We start from the raw sequence: 17,554 nt of genomic DNA, 5'->3' as shown, positions 1-17,554 counted from the left end.
TCAAATCTTCTACACATGTTTCCTCCTCCCCGAAGTCAAAGTCTGTGCCCTCCCTTCTACGCACACACACATATACACACACACACACCACAACAACCTTTACGGCAGCCTTGATCTGCTCACAGGAACTGCTGGGCCCTCCACCCTTTAATGCCCTGCTTCAGTCACCCACATCTGGAGTTGGTCAAAGTCCTGAGGTCCCCAGGGAAAGACTTTGGTGGCCCCCAAAAAGAAAAGTCCTATTCTGTCACTTCCTGGAATCCATAAGGGTATAAAAATGACCAGACATCCCTCTGCAAAGATGCACACTGATTTCTCAATCTCTTCATTTTTTTAACAGTATGAACGTCTGTGTATGCTGCTGAAATTTAAAAACAAACTGCTATTTTTTTAGTTGTATGTATTAAATCTTTACTTAACTAGATGATCCTATTGTGCAACTTAACCCTTAAAAACCTGAGCAAATTGGCTTGATTTTTTCTTTTTTAATATGGGAAGAAGGCAATGAGAAACTTAAGAAGAAATGACTTAAAAAATTAGCAACAAAATTAGCAAAAAATGAAGAAGAAGAAATCACATTAAAATAGAAAAAATAAAGAATATGAATAAAAGAAGGAAAGTCAAAAACAATAATAAATTAAGGGTAAAAATACTTTTATTTTTTTCTAATTAATTTATGGTGCAAATCTCTATAATTTTGTCCAAACTAAAGTCCTCTGCTACTTTCATGTTTTTTTCAGGACGTACAAATGTACATCCTTCATACACGGACTTTCTCAGTTTTATTATGAAGGCTTTTATTTTGAGCTGTTAGTATTACTGTTATTTATTTATTTATTTTACTTATTTATTTTGTAGATGTACAGACATATTTGGACTACATCCATGTATGTATGGGTATGCATGTATATAGGTATATGAGTATGTTTTAGTTATTTATTTATTTATTTTGTTTGTTTTTGTTTTTCTTAAGTATTCTGTTACTGTTATTTAGTTATTGTGTGGGAGGGATAGGGGTGGCAGGAGGGGGGATTGGGACTATTGCTGTCTATGGAATTTGTTCATTTTAGAAGGTTTACATTTTGCATATCAAAAACTGAATAAAAAGACTTCAAAAAAACAGTTACTGTTATAATGAAGTTTTAGTCTTGTTATAATGTGTTAAGAGGTCATGGTCATTTTGTGTATTTCCGTAGGTTCAGGTTGCATAGAGACAAGGTGTGGACAGATTTGAGATACAGAAAAGCTGTAGTGTACATAGTCTGGTACTTATAGTAAAAATTGGCCACTGAGTGAGTCTAAGCTGAGTATATGTATGAGACCAGGCTGCTTCATGTGTGTACTTTAAGCCGCATGTGTATGTCTTAATGAATGGACGTGTCTCAGGGGAGTCCATTCTGCCTCTAAGTGATAATAAAGGTAGGTTTTCCATAACATGATGAATCTTCCTCCGGGCTACAAATCCCCTTCTTCCCAGTCATTTGAATAGTGAGCTGGTCCCACTAGATGTTATCCCCCCCTTGAAGTTCAAACTCATGTTAAATGACTTCCTTGTTCCTGTGCAATCTTTTTGACTATGGTGTTGAAAACCAGGTGACTTGCCCTCGGGCGAGGCTTTATAAAGTCACATCCTGCATGCTGCATGAGATCCTTGTGGGCTAGCCTGGGTGTCTCAGACTTATGTCTAAGAGGTTTATCAGCTCGTGCCTCGGAGATTAGTCAGTGCTTACTATCAGGATGATTCCACTTCAAACTGTACTTTTCAAGCCACTTTAGTGGCTACTTACAAACCGCAGCGCGAGAAATGAAAAACCTCACCCCAGGTGCTTAAATGAATACATAACTTTATTTAAATAAATGCTTTGTCATAACAAAAAAAGACAAAGGTTAAAAGAGTACATAAATTACAAGTTGAATAAATATTACACAGTGATATTCACTTTAATAATTTGAGATTTTTTTGTCTTTTTTTTATTTTATTTGTTTTATGCATTTTCCAAATACTGACCATTTTTATTTCCCACTGTCCTCCTGCCACCGATGGGTCTATTTCACAAGCCAGTCAACACCAAATTATGAAAACCAATTGTACTGACTCATTACATCCAGAAAATGTTATGTACTCAGAAAAAAGCTGTACTGTCGTTACTGTACTACTGAAGTATGAAATGTGATAATGAGTTTAAACCAAGTAGGAGATGTGAAACCTGAGGAAGTCAGTACTCGCAACCGTGATTCAAACAAAAGACACAAATACCTGAAACACTGAAGTATTCTTAGTTGATCCAGACAGTGAATGCTCCCAGATATCACATATTTCCTTGTTTTTTTTTTATTAAAAAATATACTCGTCTCTTGGTTCCAGTATTGCATTCCCCAGATTTCCATGACTCCTTGTAACTGTCTTGCTACCTGTAACTAATGTCATGCAATTGGTGACCCCCATATTGGGGAAGTGGCTAGGCCCTGATTATGACCAGTGCCCATGGCGCTTACTCTTCCTCTTTTCCTTTCCCCTCTGTCTTTCTTTCTCAACTCTCATCTCTGTGCAATTGGCCATGAGAACATTTCTAGCTGCGTGTTACTTTAAATCTATTTTTTCCCTAAAAGATGTTGCTGTATTGGAGGTCCCAGGCATGGGCTACACAGCCCCTGTCGACAAATATTACCTCAAAGCACCACCTTTAAAAGGTAAGCACAAGATAACACAACATTTAGCTTTTGTGGCTGTTTTTTTTTTTCTTTTTTTTAAAGTTTTTGTTCCACCAACTTCATGATACCACATCTTAGGATGTTGTTGTGTGTCAATATCAATAGTGAGTAACTGAAATAAGTGCAAGCTGCTTTTTTTTCCAAAGTGGTAGTGGGGATTTGGTGTTGGAAGTGGGGCGAGGAGCCTTGATAATATATTCACAACTGGAAGCCATTTAGGATGCACATATCTTTTTTTTTTTTTTTTTGAGTAACCTCCAAGCATCCTTTGGCTTCCCCTCTCTGGCAATCATATACATTGGCATTCACATGAAAAAAAGCAAGAATCTTAGCTTATTGGTTGTCAAAGAAAGAGAAGATGGAGGTTTGACTGGCTGCAGATACACAGCAGTTGCCTCATACATCACTCTTGTCCAGAATTGCCCCCGAGGTACAGGCGGAGATTACAATTGGGTTTGCTATGCATTGCTGAAACCATTTACAGGATGCGAATTTGCATTTTCTAGGATAGCAAAGGAATAGCCTGCCTTACTCTGCCTCTAATTGCACTGAAAAAAATAGAATTGTTAACCAACTTAAAATAAGCACATAAATCGGTAACACATAAATGAATTAAGTTTGTTCAACTCAATTTCAAAGCAGTTTGTTGATCAAACTTATAAACTTGATTTGATTTGAAAAATGTATGTTACTGACTGAAATAACTATTTTAAGTTGGTTAACACTTCTGTTGTTTACCTTGACATTCTTGCCTAAACCTAACCAATCCAACCAACGAGGGCAACAAGTACAAGCTAATCATAGGTAGAGTAAGGTGGGTGTTTTGCTATTCAAAAATTTGCAAATTTGCTTACAGGACCTACCACATTCATTGTTCTTCTCTCACTCAAAACTAAACCTAGACCTCTTGACTGTTGTATCAATATAATAGAAGAATGTATTTGTATTAACCTAAAAAAAAGTTAGTATCACAGCTGCCTTAAATTTTTCAAGTTGACTGAATTTGAAAAGACTAATTGAACCAAGAATACAATTACCTCACTTGTTTTCTCAAATTTAGGGCAACTTCAAATTTAAGAAAGCTCAGACAAAAAGTTCGTATTAGGGGCTGCATTAAGTTTTTAAGTTGACTGAATTTTGAAAGTTAAATCATCACAAAATTACTTCAACTTGTTAAATTCAGGTAACTTAAAATTTGAAGACAGCCCCAGAAATTCACTTTTTTTAAGTTCAAACAAATAGTTTCTTTTTTCAGTGAAGCATCAGTGGCATGGGGTGTCTGACAGAAGGACATTTCCCCGTATGATATCCGTGTCACTTTCACGTCACAATTTAAATGTATTTGCATGTAGGAAGGCACTGTGACTTGCACACAGAGAGAGAACAACTTTTAAATGACCCTGTTGTAACCTGTAACCTTTTTTGTTTTGATCACGCCCCCCTTAGATGTATAACATGGAGGCATGTAAGGGTTCCAGAGGGTTAGCTTCTTTGACTGCCCTGTAGTATAATGACTCGGGGTCATTCTCCTGACAGGCTACAAGGACCTATTCAAATTCTTTACAGGCTAAAAATCTTATTTTTTTCTCCAAGCACAATTACATCATTGTCATACTATGTTTCTACAGGAAAAACAACATTCAATAACTATATTTAAAAGTAATGTAATACACCATGGTTACACTGTAGTAGCAGTACTGAGGGGAAACCACTTGATAAAAGGAACATGGCTCAAAAGTGGGCGGTCTTTACTTCACTGAAGGCAAAGAAAACAGCACAAACAAAACCATACAAAACTACACTTCACACAACTGAATCAGAGAAGCAACTGGCCCGACTGGCAAGTTTGATTACGCACTCAGCTCTAAAGATCGAAACTTGAGTCCCATCACTTGAGATGAAAAACACTCATCTTTATTTCACCGGTGGAGTCAGCGCTCTCTAAGCTCTGTGTCGCCGTGCATGGCAGTGTCTGTTTAAATAGGCACAGTTGGCATATCAGGCTAGCTACATTGTCGAAGAGCCACTTACATAGGTTCATCTGTGACGATCTGTGTACTCTTTTTGTTTCCAAACGCTCCGTGTCCCGAGACATACTTTACATCGGTTATAGAGAAGGCCAGCCCCAAGACCACTTCAAGCGTTAGCAACACTTGTTGTGACAAAATCAAACAAAAGAGAAAGAAAAAAAGGACATTCTTTTTGTAATAGGCTCACTCCATCATACACAGGCGGATACATACCACACGCACGCACTGTACACATACACGCATTCAAGCACGCATCATTTTGTGAAGTTACACATATCTAAGCAGGTTCCCCTATTCATAAGTGCTCTGACAGAACCACATACCCAGATAGAGTCAACTGTTACAGCATATCCCTATCTATTGTTTCTTTTTTTTTCTTTTGGAAAACAGACAAAAAAACCAAATTACTCTGCCAATCGTCAGTTCCACAGTGGCATCATGTTCCACAGCCTAAAACTGATCTGTTTTCAATCAATGTGCCTGATACTTTTTGTTTCTTCACAATGATTTTGTGTTAATTTTTACATCATACAAAGTGTTGTATTGAAACCCCCAGCTTCTATAAAAATATATCCATAGTGTGCATATATTTTCATGGATCTGCAGCCAGGGGACCCGCCTCGTACAAAGGGGTCCCATGAGCAATAGTCAAGGGATCTAGTGAATCTTCTGGGACTTATCCCCTCGTTCGGAGATGAGTGCTTGGTCAACAACAGAAAAGAAAAGAAAAAATAAAATAAAAACACAGGTGTCTCTTTTTCAGCCTGTTCTTTCGTTTGAATTTTTTTTCTCTTCCTTTTTTTTCAATTTGAAAAAACAAAAAAATCTTGAAGTGAATGGAGGGCGGAGCATACAGATGTGATTCAGAGAGGAGGCATGGGCCCTGGGTCACGTGGTGGTTAGGGGTGAAGGGGTAGGGGGTAGTCAAGGGTGGTCCACCCCTTGTCACTCGTTGTTGTTGCTGCTCTCCAGGTCTTTACATTGAATGTCCCCTCCGCTGTAGTCTGTGCCGGGGAGCTGGACGCCGTACTTGTCCACACACCAGCAGATGCCTCGTTTGCGGCCGCGAGATGGCTTGCACTGTGGACCGGAAAACAAGATTATAGTTTTAATGAAAACAGGTACAAAAATTAGACAATGGTAAACCAGAAAGTGGGTACAGCAAAGTTGATTTTCATGTCCGCACAAAAAGGGTAGTGGTTTGATGAAATTACTAATCAAAGGGGTAGTTGGTGAAATGCTGTAGCGGGCGAACTGTTGTAGCTAACACTTAAGTGAAAAGTGATTGCCCCTCAGTGGCTGGCTGCAGTATAGGTCATAGAGACTGTCACTTCTGTTTTAGCAGATGGGACATGGGCCAAACTAAAAACTCAAAGTACACACCAAATCCATTTTTCCTAAAGATGATATCTGACATTTAGTTCTTTTCACCCTGCTGCTTGTTTAATATTTTTTATTTTTCTGATAAGTTTGTTTTTAACGAGTTATTTCATGCTACAAAAGCAGGATTTGATGCCATGATTAGTTGGACGGGGATATGGGAGGGAACTCCACCACCACAAAAATCACTACTGTGCAGACTCTGGATGCAAATGACATTACCAGCACGACATGGCAGCAGTCATATTCAGGATATTTTGGCCTCATTTTTGTACAGCGGGGGTAAGTGAAGATGCATCATCCATCTTTATATAGTCTATGCGTTAGTCAGCCAGCAACATGTTAGTGCTAGTGAGGCACAGTCGTGGCCAGAAAAAAGCTTTTTGAAGCTTGGTTGCTAACTAGCTTACAGCTAACATGTCAATGAACAAGGTTTATTGTTGTGAAAGATTCTTGCAGATTTTCTTTGCTGCCACAAGTTAATCTGCTGAAATTAACTTTTTTTGCCACAGATGTTGGCGTTTTAAATGTAGGTTTCAAGGTACAGTACTTGGAGTGTTTTGAAAAAAAAATTCAAACAGTTAGTCTAAAGAAAGATATAAATGCAAAGTAAATAAAGAAGATTCTTAGTGCAAAGTGCACTAGTGCAGAGACATTTCTGAAGCAAACCCACCTGCTTGCGCTTGAAGAATCCTTTTCTGTCACAGTTGGGGAGGTACAAAGACAGAGCCATTACACGTGAAGTATCCTTCATTCCCTGAATGATCCCATCCAGTTTTCTCCTGCATGGGCCCTTTGAGGAAAGACAGCCCAGGGTTACAAAAGTTGTGCAAATGGACTCAAATACACCTTCAATTAATTCAAAAAAGGTGTAGCCTGCACTGCTAGATGCTACAACTAGGAGTCACCAAAGTCAGAATTGTCCAAATACTACACATAGTGGCTGTAAAAAACAGTTAAACTTACAAATTCAGGCTCATGCTTGTCAATGGGCAGAGGGGAGTAGTCCATGGGGGAGCCCATGGAGCGCTGCTTGCCGAGCTTCCTCTTCTGCTCCTTGCGCAGAGCATGGACTTTTTTACTGTTCACAATGTCTTTGGGAAGGAGTGGCACTTTAGCTGGCTGCAGCTCCTCTGTAATCTCTGGGGTTATGGTGTCCTCATGTTCCCGAGACTCGCGATCTGCAGTGGACCAAATAAAATATGGTGAATTAATATCACATTTTTAAAACTTATAACAAAGCCACAGCTTCATTCTCAAGCATTGACATCTTTATGTGTATGTGATTAAATCCTTCAGAGGCAATGCGCAGCAGATTATACAGTAGAGTAAAACATAATGTGAGAAAGTGTTTGGCATCGGCTGGCCAGTGAATGAATTGATGAGAATTGCTTCAGTTCAAGCTCAGATGAAGCTGCACATCTACACATGTTAGCAAAAAAATAAGTCTAACGCTACTAATAAACATTCATTTAAAGTCATGTTTATGCCCATGCTGTGAGTGCAGGTTAAATATTCACTCTCATTTTAGCTCTGTTTTGGTTTCCACCACCTTTTGAGGCTTCTATATCACGTGTTTTAGCCATTAAAAGCTCAATTATGTTCTCAAGCTTGCTGCAACCTTTGTCTTTACTGCTGTTTGGTGATAGGCAGGTAGTATATTATGGGTTTCTCTGGTCATTTTTGTTATGAACAGCTGCCGGTCACACATGGAAGCGAGACTGAAGAGAACTAGAACCAAAACTAATAAAATACAGTTGGCATAAAACACAAACAATTAGCTAGAAGTTGCTAAAATGCCGCTTAGAAAACATCACTGATATAAAAATAATGATAATTGCAGCTTTCATAGAAAATTTCTTAATTTAACTAACTCACTAACTTATAATGTACACTGGGTAATGACATTTATAAAGGTTTTTGAAACAGTTCTATGTGTTTTGATGCGACAAAGACTGATTTCCCATGGGTAACAATGATAAACTGTGTGCATCAACCTCAAATCACAGTGAAAATCCTGAAATCTGTCTTTAAAAGTGTCAGAAAAAGAAGCTGTTTGACAATGTGCTGCTCTTCACATGGGAATTTCCCCCTGTTTGTTTATATAATCTCCTGCATTTCTTCGTGATAAAACTTGTCTTAAAATTTAATTTGAACTCAAACATAAAATCCAGGAATGTAAAATGTCTCTGTAAAGGGTAATGTCTGATCTAATAACAGTCATCATAGACCCATAATCAAGTGTTACGAGGAGCCAGTAAAATGCAGAGATTTGATTTATATTTGCAATATTTTTTGCTGTCACTGAAAGAAGAAATTGATATAAATCAGAAAGTTCTGCAGCTTGTTAGTCTTTCCCACATAAATACAATACCAGGTGCTTTTCCCGAGGTTTGTGCCACCAACTGTTGCTTGCCATTTGTTTATAGAGGAGGGGAGGCTGGAGCTCTGATCAACAGCTGACACAGGAGTATAAACTCCCACCAACCTCACCTTCCAACCCCCTTTGCTTGTAACATTATAGGAAAAAATGCTAAAACATCCATGTAGAATGACTTAGAGCTGTATTTTAATGTCCTTAATATATCAGTGAGACATGTTGTTCTTAAAGTTGGTTGCCCATAAATACAGATGCACAGACACCAGGCAGCACATATTTATGAGCACAGCCCTCTACAGCTTGGGAAAACTGCATCACATGTTGCACGGCTGCCTACACAGTGCCTGGAAAATTTGCTAACACGTTATCTGGACTGCTAAGCTTCAACAGGGACTAGCGGGCCTCTGAGTGTTGTAACTTTGCAGCGACGTGTCCCATATTAAACTGATTCAAATGTCAAGCGGAGGAAAATCCAGTTGCTCTGTGGACTCGTATAAATGCTTGTACATTTCTGTCACGTTTTATGCGCTCCTTAGACGTAATTTCAGCTCCCCCAGGGGGCACTATGGTCTCTTGATAGGATGTTCACAGGTTGAGGTCCTTTATCCTTAACCTAGCCCCCTCCCCACCTCTCCAATGTTTGGGGCTCAGCCTCTTAAGCCTGGACCCCCAGCCAGAGGTTCTTTGAGGCCACAGAAAGAAGCCTCCCCCCCCCTTTGGCTTAGCTGTACCATAAGTACAGAGTTATTGTGGGGACTTTGCCAGGCCCCAACTGGCCGAAGCGTTGGTGCCAGTGGATGACCCTGGTTATATTTATCTGACAAGGAAACCCGCCGTGGTGCACAGGGCCAGACGCACTGAACCAGAGAGGAATGTTGGCCACGGAGTGCAGGCCAACTACTGCTGAAAGACAAATCAACTTCCGCACAAGTATACGGACAAAAGAGAATAAGCTGGAAAATGTGATTTAACAAGTTGCCATAACTCCGTGGACCGGCCTGTTAGTACACAGCCACCGTAGAGAAAGGCACTGAGACGTAACAAGGACACGAGCTCCGAGAAACTGATGTTCAAAGAGCCTGACACAGCATGAGCGTCTGGAGTCCTCAGGAGGGGAGGGGCTGGGGTTAGGGGGCGTGGGTTGGGATGGGGGTGCAGGGTGATTACCAGAATTGGGTCTTTGGCTTCTGCGCTGCACTGCTGTCTCTTTGAAATTAATCTCACAACTCATGACTTGGCAGGCCTTGGTTTGTGTTTAGATATGTCCTTGTGTCTCCCCGCTCAGACTACGAGGCTATTACTCGCTATAAATAAATACGTCAAACGAGCATTCCTGTGTATGCCGTGCATGTGACTGCTGTGGAAAAACTCTTCATTTCTCCTGTATAGTCCAATAATTTCTCAGGGCACTTGATTAAAATGCCACATATTTGGCAAAGAAATATGCAGTCAAAAATAAGGGCTGTGTTTTTTTAACATGCATTCTTGTTTTATGTGTAATCTCATTTGAGCACATAAATGGCCAGACTAAGAGAGGTCTGAGCCGTGCCACATCAATTATATCCACCTTACAAGTCAGTCACTTTGAGAAAATGTTTTGAGAATGATGTTAGAAACACAGTTTTTTTTTCATCTGTTTTTTAAAAAAAAAACAATGTAGCTTTTATGAAGACAATGGTGTCTGACTTCTTTTCTCCTTCGCTCACAACATCACCAGTTTCATCGTTTCTGAAGTGGGCTCTTCGGCGCAGCCACAAAAACTCAGTTTTTCCATGCTCAGGGTACCCAGCTTGTAAAGCAGGCTTAGAGGGTCTGTGTTTAACTCCTGAAACTCAGCCAAGACGCTGGACTCGAGCCAAGTGAGCCAAGTCATGTGCAGCTCTTCCATTCAGCTGAGCCCAAAGCTGTGCCGCTATCTCTCTCTCCCTCCGCTCGAGCTAAAGATTTCATTAGGACGAGAGGAGCCGGGTAGCCAAAGGAGGTGCACCTGATACTTCTCTGTTTAAAAATTAACATCTGCACACAATTATGCTTCATGAATATCCCAAGTTTCTTACGGGCAACAGTCCAAGCATGAAAGGTAAGCTACCCCTTCTTTGGATTTTTCTCTCCTCTGGATCTTTAAGACTAATTATGCCATTTAGATTGCAAAAAAAAAAGGCTGGACAATAGATTCTCCAACCATTCATTGGATTCCCCAACATTACACCACATTTATTATGTCCTGCCTTTGATTAAGTCCGTCTATGCGCTGCATCTGAAATTACATCTTTACAAGATGTAAGAGAGTCGTGAATGGAGGTGCTGTTTAAACTCAACAGGGGGTAGGACAAGATAATGTGGGGGTAAATGAGCCTGAGGACCTGTGTCATATAAAGCACAACGTTAGTAAGCCATCCTTCAGCCTCAGACTGCCGCCGCTACTTAATATTTGAAAGCAAGGCCACGGCCTGATAACCCCTGCAGTTTCTAGAGCAGAAAGGGAGGTGTGAACAAACCAGACGCGTTGTGCAATTCAAGGAGAATGCATGTGCAGAAGCACGAAAGTTCGGCCTTGATGACCAAAGGAATATGGATCATTTAGACTTTTTAAACTCTTAGGTAGCAACATAATTTGCAGATAAAATGGCAGTTGAGTAAAATGTTATGGCGTGGATGGCCAGTTGCATTTTCATAAAGTGACAGATAGGATACACCCTCTGCACATGATTTGTCAGCAGTGTAAAAAGGGCGGTTACATGAGAGGACTAAGAGACTGATGATTGGAAAAGGCTCCATTCCAAACCAGTTGGAGCAGTTAGAGAGCATGGACTTTATCAAATGTTTAGTCCATGACTTTTGAGTACCACCCCCAAGTGTAAGAGAATTATGCCCTGACCCTTATGTCCTGTTCTTTCTGAGGAATTTCTGTGTTCGACCCTGTGCGTGGTCTCAGTCAGCTCCTGAAAAATGCAGGAAATAACTCTTCCCATGGTATTGTGCACGCAGAATATGTTCATTGCAATCAAAAAGTTTCCTGCTTTTCTGAATGCACAGTATAAATAGCAACAAGAACAATTCAAGGATTGTAAAACACAAAACAGGACTTATGAGAGGATGCAAAAATCTCTCCAAGAGGGAAATGCTGCTGTACGTAAGCAAACTTTCTGACCTGTTTACAGCCTCTTCCGCAGTGAAAATCAATCCTCAATTCATGTTTAAAAAAGCCCATTATCAGAGCGAGGCGCACGGCTCTTCTACTGTACATTCCTAATTTTGGTCTGAGGTCTAGTTCTACATCAGAGTTTGGGTTTTCAACAAACCACATGGACGGACGCAACCTCTTTTTTGGTCATCGCCACCACAACACAATTGCTGGGTGTGACGACGTTCTAACTCCTCAGTGGCAGGAGCAGCTATTTTGGCGAGAGTCGAGCGCTCCTGGGTGTACTGTACAAAGCTGATTTACAAGCACCAGTAAAAAGAAACATTATAGTTGGCAAAGAACTTCAACATTCATTGATTAATTTGGGGTTTGCAGTATAATCGCATAAATTATGGCCCATCCAGGAATGAACAAATTACAGTTTATGTAACATGATACATACACCTTCAGATGTAACCTATTGGAGTTCTGTTTTTCTCATGCTTTTAAGTCATTAAAACTAAAAATAAACAATGATGCAATTTAAATTGTTATGAGGTATTGCAAATGGTGGACTTTTCAGTGCCAAAGATGAGTTTACCTACCGGTGGTGGGTGATATGGCCAAGATTGTATCATGGTAACTACCACAATTGAGACAACATCTAGGTTACAAAGTAAAAGGAACAGTAACACTAAAAATCTTTCAAAATGGAAGCTTAATTATGACATTAATGATTTAAAGTATTACAGGTTTTGTATTTACAACTTTATTCTCTTCCAAGATATCTGTCCAAATCATGGTGCCTTTTAAAGGTAGCTTGATTCATGAGATCACGTGAGAATCACAAGATCACGTGAGAATCACAAGATCACATAAGAGTCCAGCCCTGATCTGCTACTTATCCTAGGTTACATTTACCTCGCAAGGTGGAGCCTGGAGTTGGGAATGACATCACACCCAAGTTGACAGGTACAACAATTTGAAAAACCAAGACATTGTTAGCTATATCAATTTTACCCAGGTTAGCCGTTGTTAGCAAAACTAGCTGATAACATAGCATCATGCTGTATTTTGCGCATAAAAACATATGAGTGTGTCCACACATAGAAGTTGGACAGCATGGTTCGTACGATTGATTTAATGAGACACAAATAATACAGAAGTGCTGATAAACTGTGTATTACTATATCTTTCAGTACTGTTGATGTGCAGAGCAGCCATCTTGTATATTGAGGATGGGTTGGTGAGAGTCCTTAACAACTTTCCGTGTCAAAGATACGACTTCAGGAGGTGTTCCAGTTGGAATTTCTGATTTCCCAGTGCAAATGGAACATGTTAATAGCCCTAAATTGTTCCCGCAGTAGAAGTGGCATTGCCAAATGTCTACCACTGGACACATTTCTTGTACCATTGCATGATATATATTATCATGCTGTCCAACCCTGCCCTCCTAGGACAAACAACAACAAAAGGGTACCCTTTCTCACATTCTGAGACAACACCAAGATTTCAGCAAAGTCCCCAGAGCCACTACTGTTTCCCAAATCCCAGGAAACTCAAGAGGCCCATTCTGGGTCCTTTCTCGCACCATGCTAGCATGTAACCAGGTGTTGGAGGTGGGATTACAGTACACAGGTCAGGTGTAAACACATGTGACATCATTTTAAAGCCCAGCATGTGGCCATCCCAGCCTTTATTGAATCACATGCTCATAGCGTAGAAAGACTACAGTGAGTGCTGATTTCTTTCACAGCTGTTGCCACCAGCAGGCTAGGTGTCAGTGACCAATAAGCTGTACAAATACCACTGTAAAGTTTTATAGGGAGAAATCAGGCAAGTGTGCCAAAGAGTCTATGGGCTTGCCAGCGACAGCTCCACTGCTGTAGACTGTCCCTGTGATCTTACTGTGCCTCAAAATGCTATGTGCAGACAAAACCAGCACATCAATAGTATCGATGTCACATCTAAGAAACTGGGTTCTCTCCATTTTCTTGGCATCACATTTTCCGCGAATTGCGTGCTTCCTTTCCCAAAGTCCTCATGTGATATCTTGACAAAATGACCTTTCATAATAATTCTCCCTAGCACCTGCAACAGATCAGTTGCAGCATGCTAAGCTTTCACTGCACTGTCTCAGATGTTCAAGGTGAGACGGATGGAAAGCCACATACAGTCTTTCCTTTCGCATGAGCCCATCATGAAGTTGTCAGGCAGCTGGGGCCACACGTGGCCGGGGCTATATCTAACATGGCATGCCCGTATGAGCACGCAACGTCCACGGCAGACACAGCACGGTGGCTGGTTGTCATTAGCCTGAGAATCGGTGTTTTACCGCTTGCTTTTAGTTTCTCAGCTACAACCCAATAACCAGCTGTGTCAGTGAAGCTGTGGACATGGAAAAAAGCAGATGGCGATCCTCAAAGTTGAAAAGCTTTCTAAAAGTGTGTGATGACAAGTGATTCTGTACGGTGCTTCGACATGAGAACGTACATATGCAAGGTTCTCTGGCAAACATTAAGCATCAGAAGTCTGCAGTTGCTCTACTTATTCATGATTGTAAATATTAGTGGCAAAGACATGAAAACTCCAAAGTTGGCAACAAGCTAAAACTACATCTACACATGCAAAGAGCCAAGAGAAATGTAAAGCATTAAAGCTGTCAGTAAAGGCACCAGGCTTCCTGTTGCTATGCTAATAAGGGGCATAGTATTTCTGTCCATGTGTGTGAAGTATTCTGGATTTGGAACCACTCCCTAATCATCTTTTGTTTCTTGGCAAAGAGCAATCTGTTAAAACATAAGGCCCTTTCAGAAGCTTGAAGGACGAGGGGCCTGCTGCTATGAAGTCATATCTGTTGGCAAGCTTTCCAGGGTCTGATTCACTCGTAGGGGGCTAACAGAGTGCCCCCACAGCACATACCACCTCCTGTGCCTTACAATCTGAGCAACCCCTGGGATCACAGCGCGAGAGCAAAACGTGAATTAATGCACCGCCGGGACACGAACCCAGACTCAGAGCGATGGCCAGGATTCTTTTTCTTACATGAGCAGTGATGGGGGGGTGGGGGTGGGGGGGGCTGTAGGATAGCAAAGATTCCCTTCTCACAGCCCATTGTTTAGCTGCCCCAGTCAATATTTAGTAGGCTGCGGACACTTGAGCTCCTCCTCCCTGTGTTTGGCTTGCTCAGCTGGTCCAGCAACACAGACAGCTGCAACCCCACACCGCAGGAAACCAGAAGCTCACCTCGCCAGTGCCCATCCGCGGGAGCTGTTTGACAGAAGGCCCTTGAGAGGAAAGAGAGAGCCGGAGGCATTCTGCTGAATCACTGCGTTGTGACTGAGCGCCCATGCAATGAATGCACCGCCAGAGGCAGGAAAAGATGCTCTGATTACCTCTGTGGGGCCAACAAAGAAGTCAGGTCCTGTGCACGTTTGGGTGTGTGTGTATGTGTGTGTGTCTGCAAAGCCAAAACTGCCTGAGGTGTCATCATTCACAACCATTACACACAATGCACACCCTGACACCCACACAGCCCCGCCCAAGTACACACATAAGAGCACTCACAGAACCAAGAGGCTACCTTTATTCTTTTGCAAAACTCAAGATTTGCTGGGTATTTTTAGAACATTCATGCACAAACCACATTATGCCTAAACGCCATTAAGAGCAGAGGTGTTGTGCACGCTGGGTGCAAATAGCCTAATGACTCTGTCAACAGCCAAAATCAGCCCAGTGGCAGCCCTATTTTATAGAATGAGGCGTGTAGCCAAACCCTTTGTGGTTACCACCTACTTATCTAGTTGTTGACAAGCTGCTAAAAGTCTGAGTGACAGTGAACCTTTCTGCTCCACCGAGAAATACCTTAAATCATTCAAGGTTGCTGGCTCCGCTCTCTTTCTCCCCTCTGCCTCACTATCTCTGTGTGTCTTTTCTCTGCGCGTCTCTCTCACGCATACAGATTTAGTGGTAATCCGACTCTGAACGCCACGCTAGGGGTAGCCTGCAGACCTAAATCTGTCTAAATTCCGCTTTAGTGGCACCTCATACCTTCACATGTAGTCTGTGCACTTTTTTCCTCGTGTCTGGATGGATTTCACGTCTCGGGGTGCGAAATGATATTGGAAAGGCAAGAAAAAGCTTAATGCGCTCTGGCGCGAGGATGGAAAATAGTGAGGTTTGACAGACACTTGTTACACTAAAGTGCGTAATAAATTTGCAGAAAATGCTCCACTTAAGGGGTTCCCACATTTTTCCGCTTTATACTCCTTGTAAAAATACACAATCGTGTAGCGCACAGACCTCTTTTCATAAAGTTTTTCACTCGGTCTAGACAGTTTTTAGCGTCCGGGTAACGGCAGCGGTGTTAATAGAAACGCTCTGCCTCCAAATATAAATATTTTAAATTGCTCGGATACGAACAGCCACTCCTGGGTGCCGCTAGACCGCACTTTGACAGCCGCTGCCCCGCGCTGGAGGCTCAACACAGCCGCCATGTGCGCTCACCGCAGCGGAGATTAACCGGCACCGCGCACCAAACCGAACTGCAGGTCCGCCTTGTGTTGCGACTATAAAGATCCACGGTGAGGATCCAAACAGAACTTACAGCTGGACTGAGACAACCAGGGTGCATTAGTGTTTCAACAAAGACAGAGCGCAGAGGAGAAATAAGCTCCTGCAGTCTGCTTAATCAAGGCAGTGGATAAAAGTTAATCAGATGGCACCTCAAAGTGCCATCTGTCAAACAAACGCTCTGTCAGAGAGCACTGCTAGCGTATGTTCCACAACAGTGGATCACATGGTGCGTAAAGGGCAAAAATATATCACCAATACAATTTCACTAGCAAAAATGATCGGATATTATCACTTCTTTTTTTTTTACACATTGCAATTACGCAGCTGCACACCCTCGCATGGGACATCAGATCCACAGAGGAGACAGACTGGACACTTTTTGCACTGATGCGTTTCTAACTCGCACACATTTTTAAGTCACCATTCGCATGCATTCGGTGCGCCAGCCGGTGCGCGTCTTACCTATGGGCGGGTGCACAGGTTTGTATCCTTTCTCGTTGGTGCACACTCCCCTGCCGTGGAGAAGGGCGTGCAGGGGTTTCTCCTCCCCGCTCCTCGGCAGACAGCGGAGGCCCTGGGTGCATGTCCCGGTGTAAACGCCGCACGCCTGTCCCTCAGACAGGGCGCATGTTAGGCAGCAGCCGCAGCCCGGCTCCTTGACCAGCTGGCAGCCGACCGGGACCGGAGGGCACATGGACAGCGCCTTCTGGTCACAAGGCTCGCACGGCACGTATGAGCCCAAGCACCCGGACAGTCCCAAGATAAATGTCACCAAGAGGCAAAAACTCAGAAACATTGTTGGTGCTCTCTTCAAGTTATAGCATAAACCTCAAAATGCGAAGAGGAGGGGGTAAAAAAGTAGACTGGGCTAATGAGCACAATGCCTCAGTCAGATAATCCGATTTTTAAAGCTAAAGCCAAGAGTCTTTATCCAAGAGTGTTGCTATCTGTTTCAAAAACATTAATTACAGGCTTTGCGCAGTGCACCCTGCAAAAAATGAGCAATTTTGAAATATATGTGTTTTTTTCCCGAGATGTCCTCTGCAGGAGCAAAGCTTTGCACAAAATCTGTCTCCCCTTCAGTTTGGACTCCAGTACTTTCTCCAGCAGAAGTTTCCTGAGCAGACTGATCAACTGGAGAGCTGCCTTGCCTTTTTAAAAACAGCCGAGCCCAAACCCCTAACTATGAATACGCTAAACAGCAGGGAAGGGAGGCGCACTTGTTCCACGGCTTGGCAGGCGGCCAAACATTTTTTTTTCAGCAGCAGGAGGATCGCTCTTTCACCCTGAAGGTTGAGCTGATGCCGAGGTGCAAGAGGCAACAGCAGAGAGCAACGCAAAGCCTCATCAAAA

The 17,554-nt window shown here is 42.1% G+C and overlaps 1 protein-coding gene across 1 annotated transcript; it reads right to left on the bottom strand.

Annotated features, from left to right (window-relative positions):
• Positions 1-1,867: 1,867 nt before the first annotated feature.
• On the bottom strand, positions 1,868-17,325 carry LOC121949031 (insulin-like growth factor-binding protein 5). Its single transcript, XM_042494620.1, has 4 exons — positions 16,664-17,325; positions 7,089-7,303; positions 6,796-6,915; positions 1,868-5,822 (listed from the first exon to the last, which is right to left on the bottom strand). Exons 1-4 carry the CDS (start codon positions 16,995-16,997, stop codon positions 5,688-5,690), a joined length of 804 nt encoding a protein of 267 aa, XP_042350554.1. The 5' UTR covers positions 16,998-17,325; the 3' UTR covers positions 1,868-5,687.
• Positions 17,326-17,554: the final 229 nt, after the last annotated feature.

Source organism: Plectropomus leopardus, chromosome 10 (genome assembly GCF_008729295.1).
Source record: "Plectropomus leopardus isolate mb chromosome 10, YSFRI_Pleo_2.0, whole genome shotgun sequence".
In the NCBI taxonomy this organism is placed as follows: Eukaryota; Metazoa; Chordata; class Actinopteri; order Perciformes; family Serranidae; genus Plectropomus; species Plectropomus leopardus.
The sequence above is the reverse complement of the archived record's forward strand: the minus strand, read 5'-3'. Positions and strand labels throughout refer to the sequence as shown.

Coding starts and splice junctions, on each gene's coding strand:
- LOC121949031 (XM_042494620.1), bottom strand. CDS start 16,997: ATGTTTCTGAGTTTTTGCCTCTTGGTGACATTTATCTTGGGACTGTCC. Junction 7,304..16,663: donor ACCTGTGCACCCGCCCATAG/GTAAGACGCGCA, acceptor GGTCCACTGCAG/ATCGCGAGTCTCGGGAACAT. Junction 6,916..7,088: donor ACAAGCATGAGCCTGAATTT/GTAAGTTTAACT, acceptor CTTTCCTCAAAG/GGCCCATGCAGGAGAAAACT.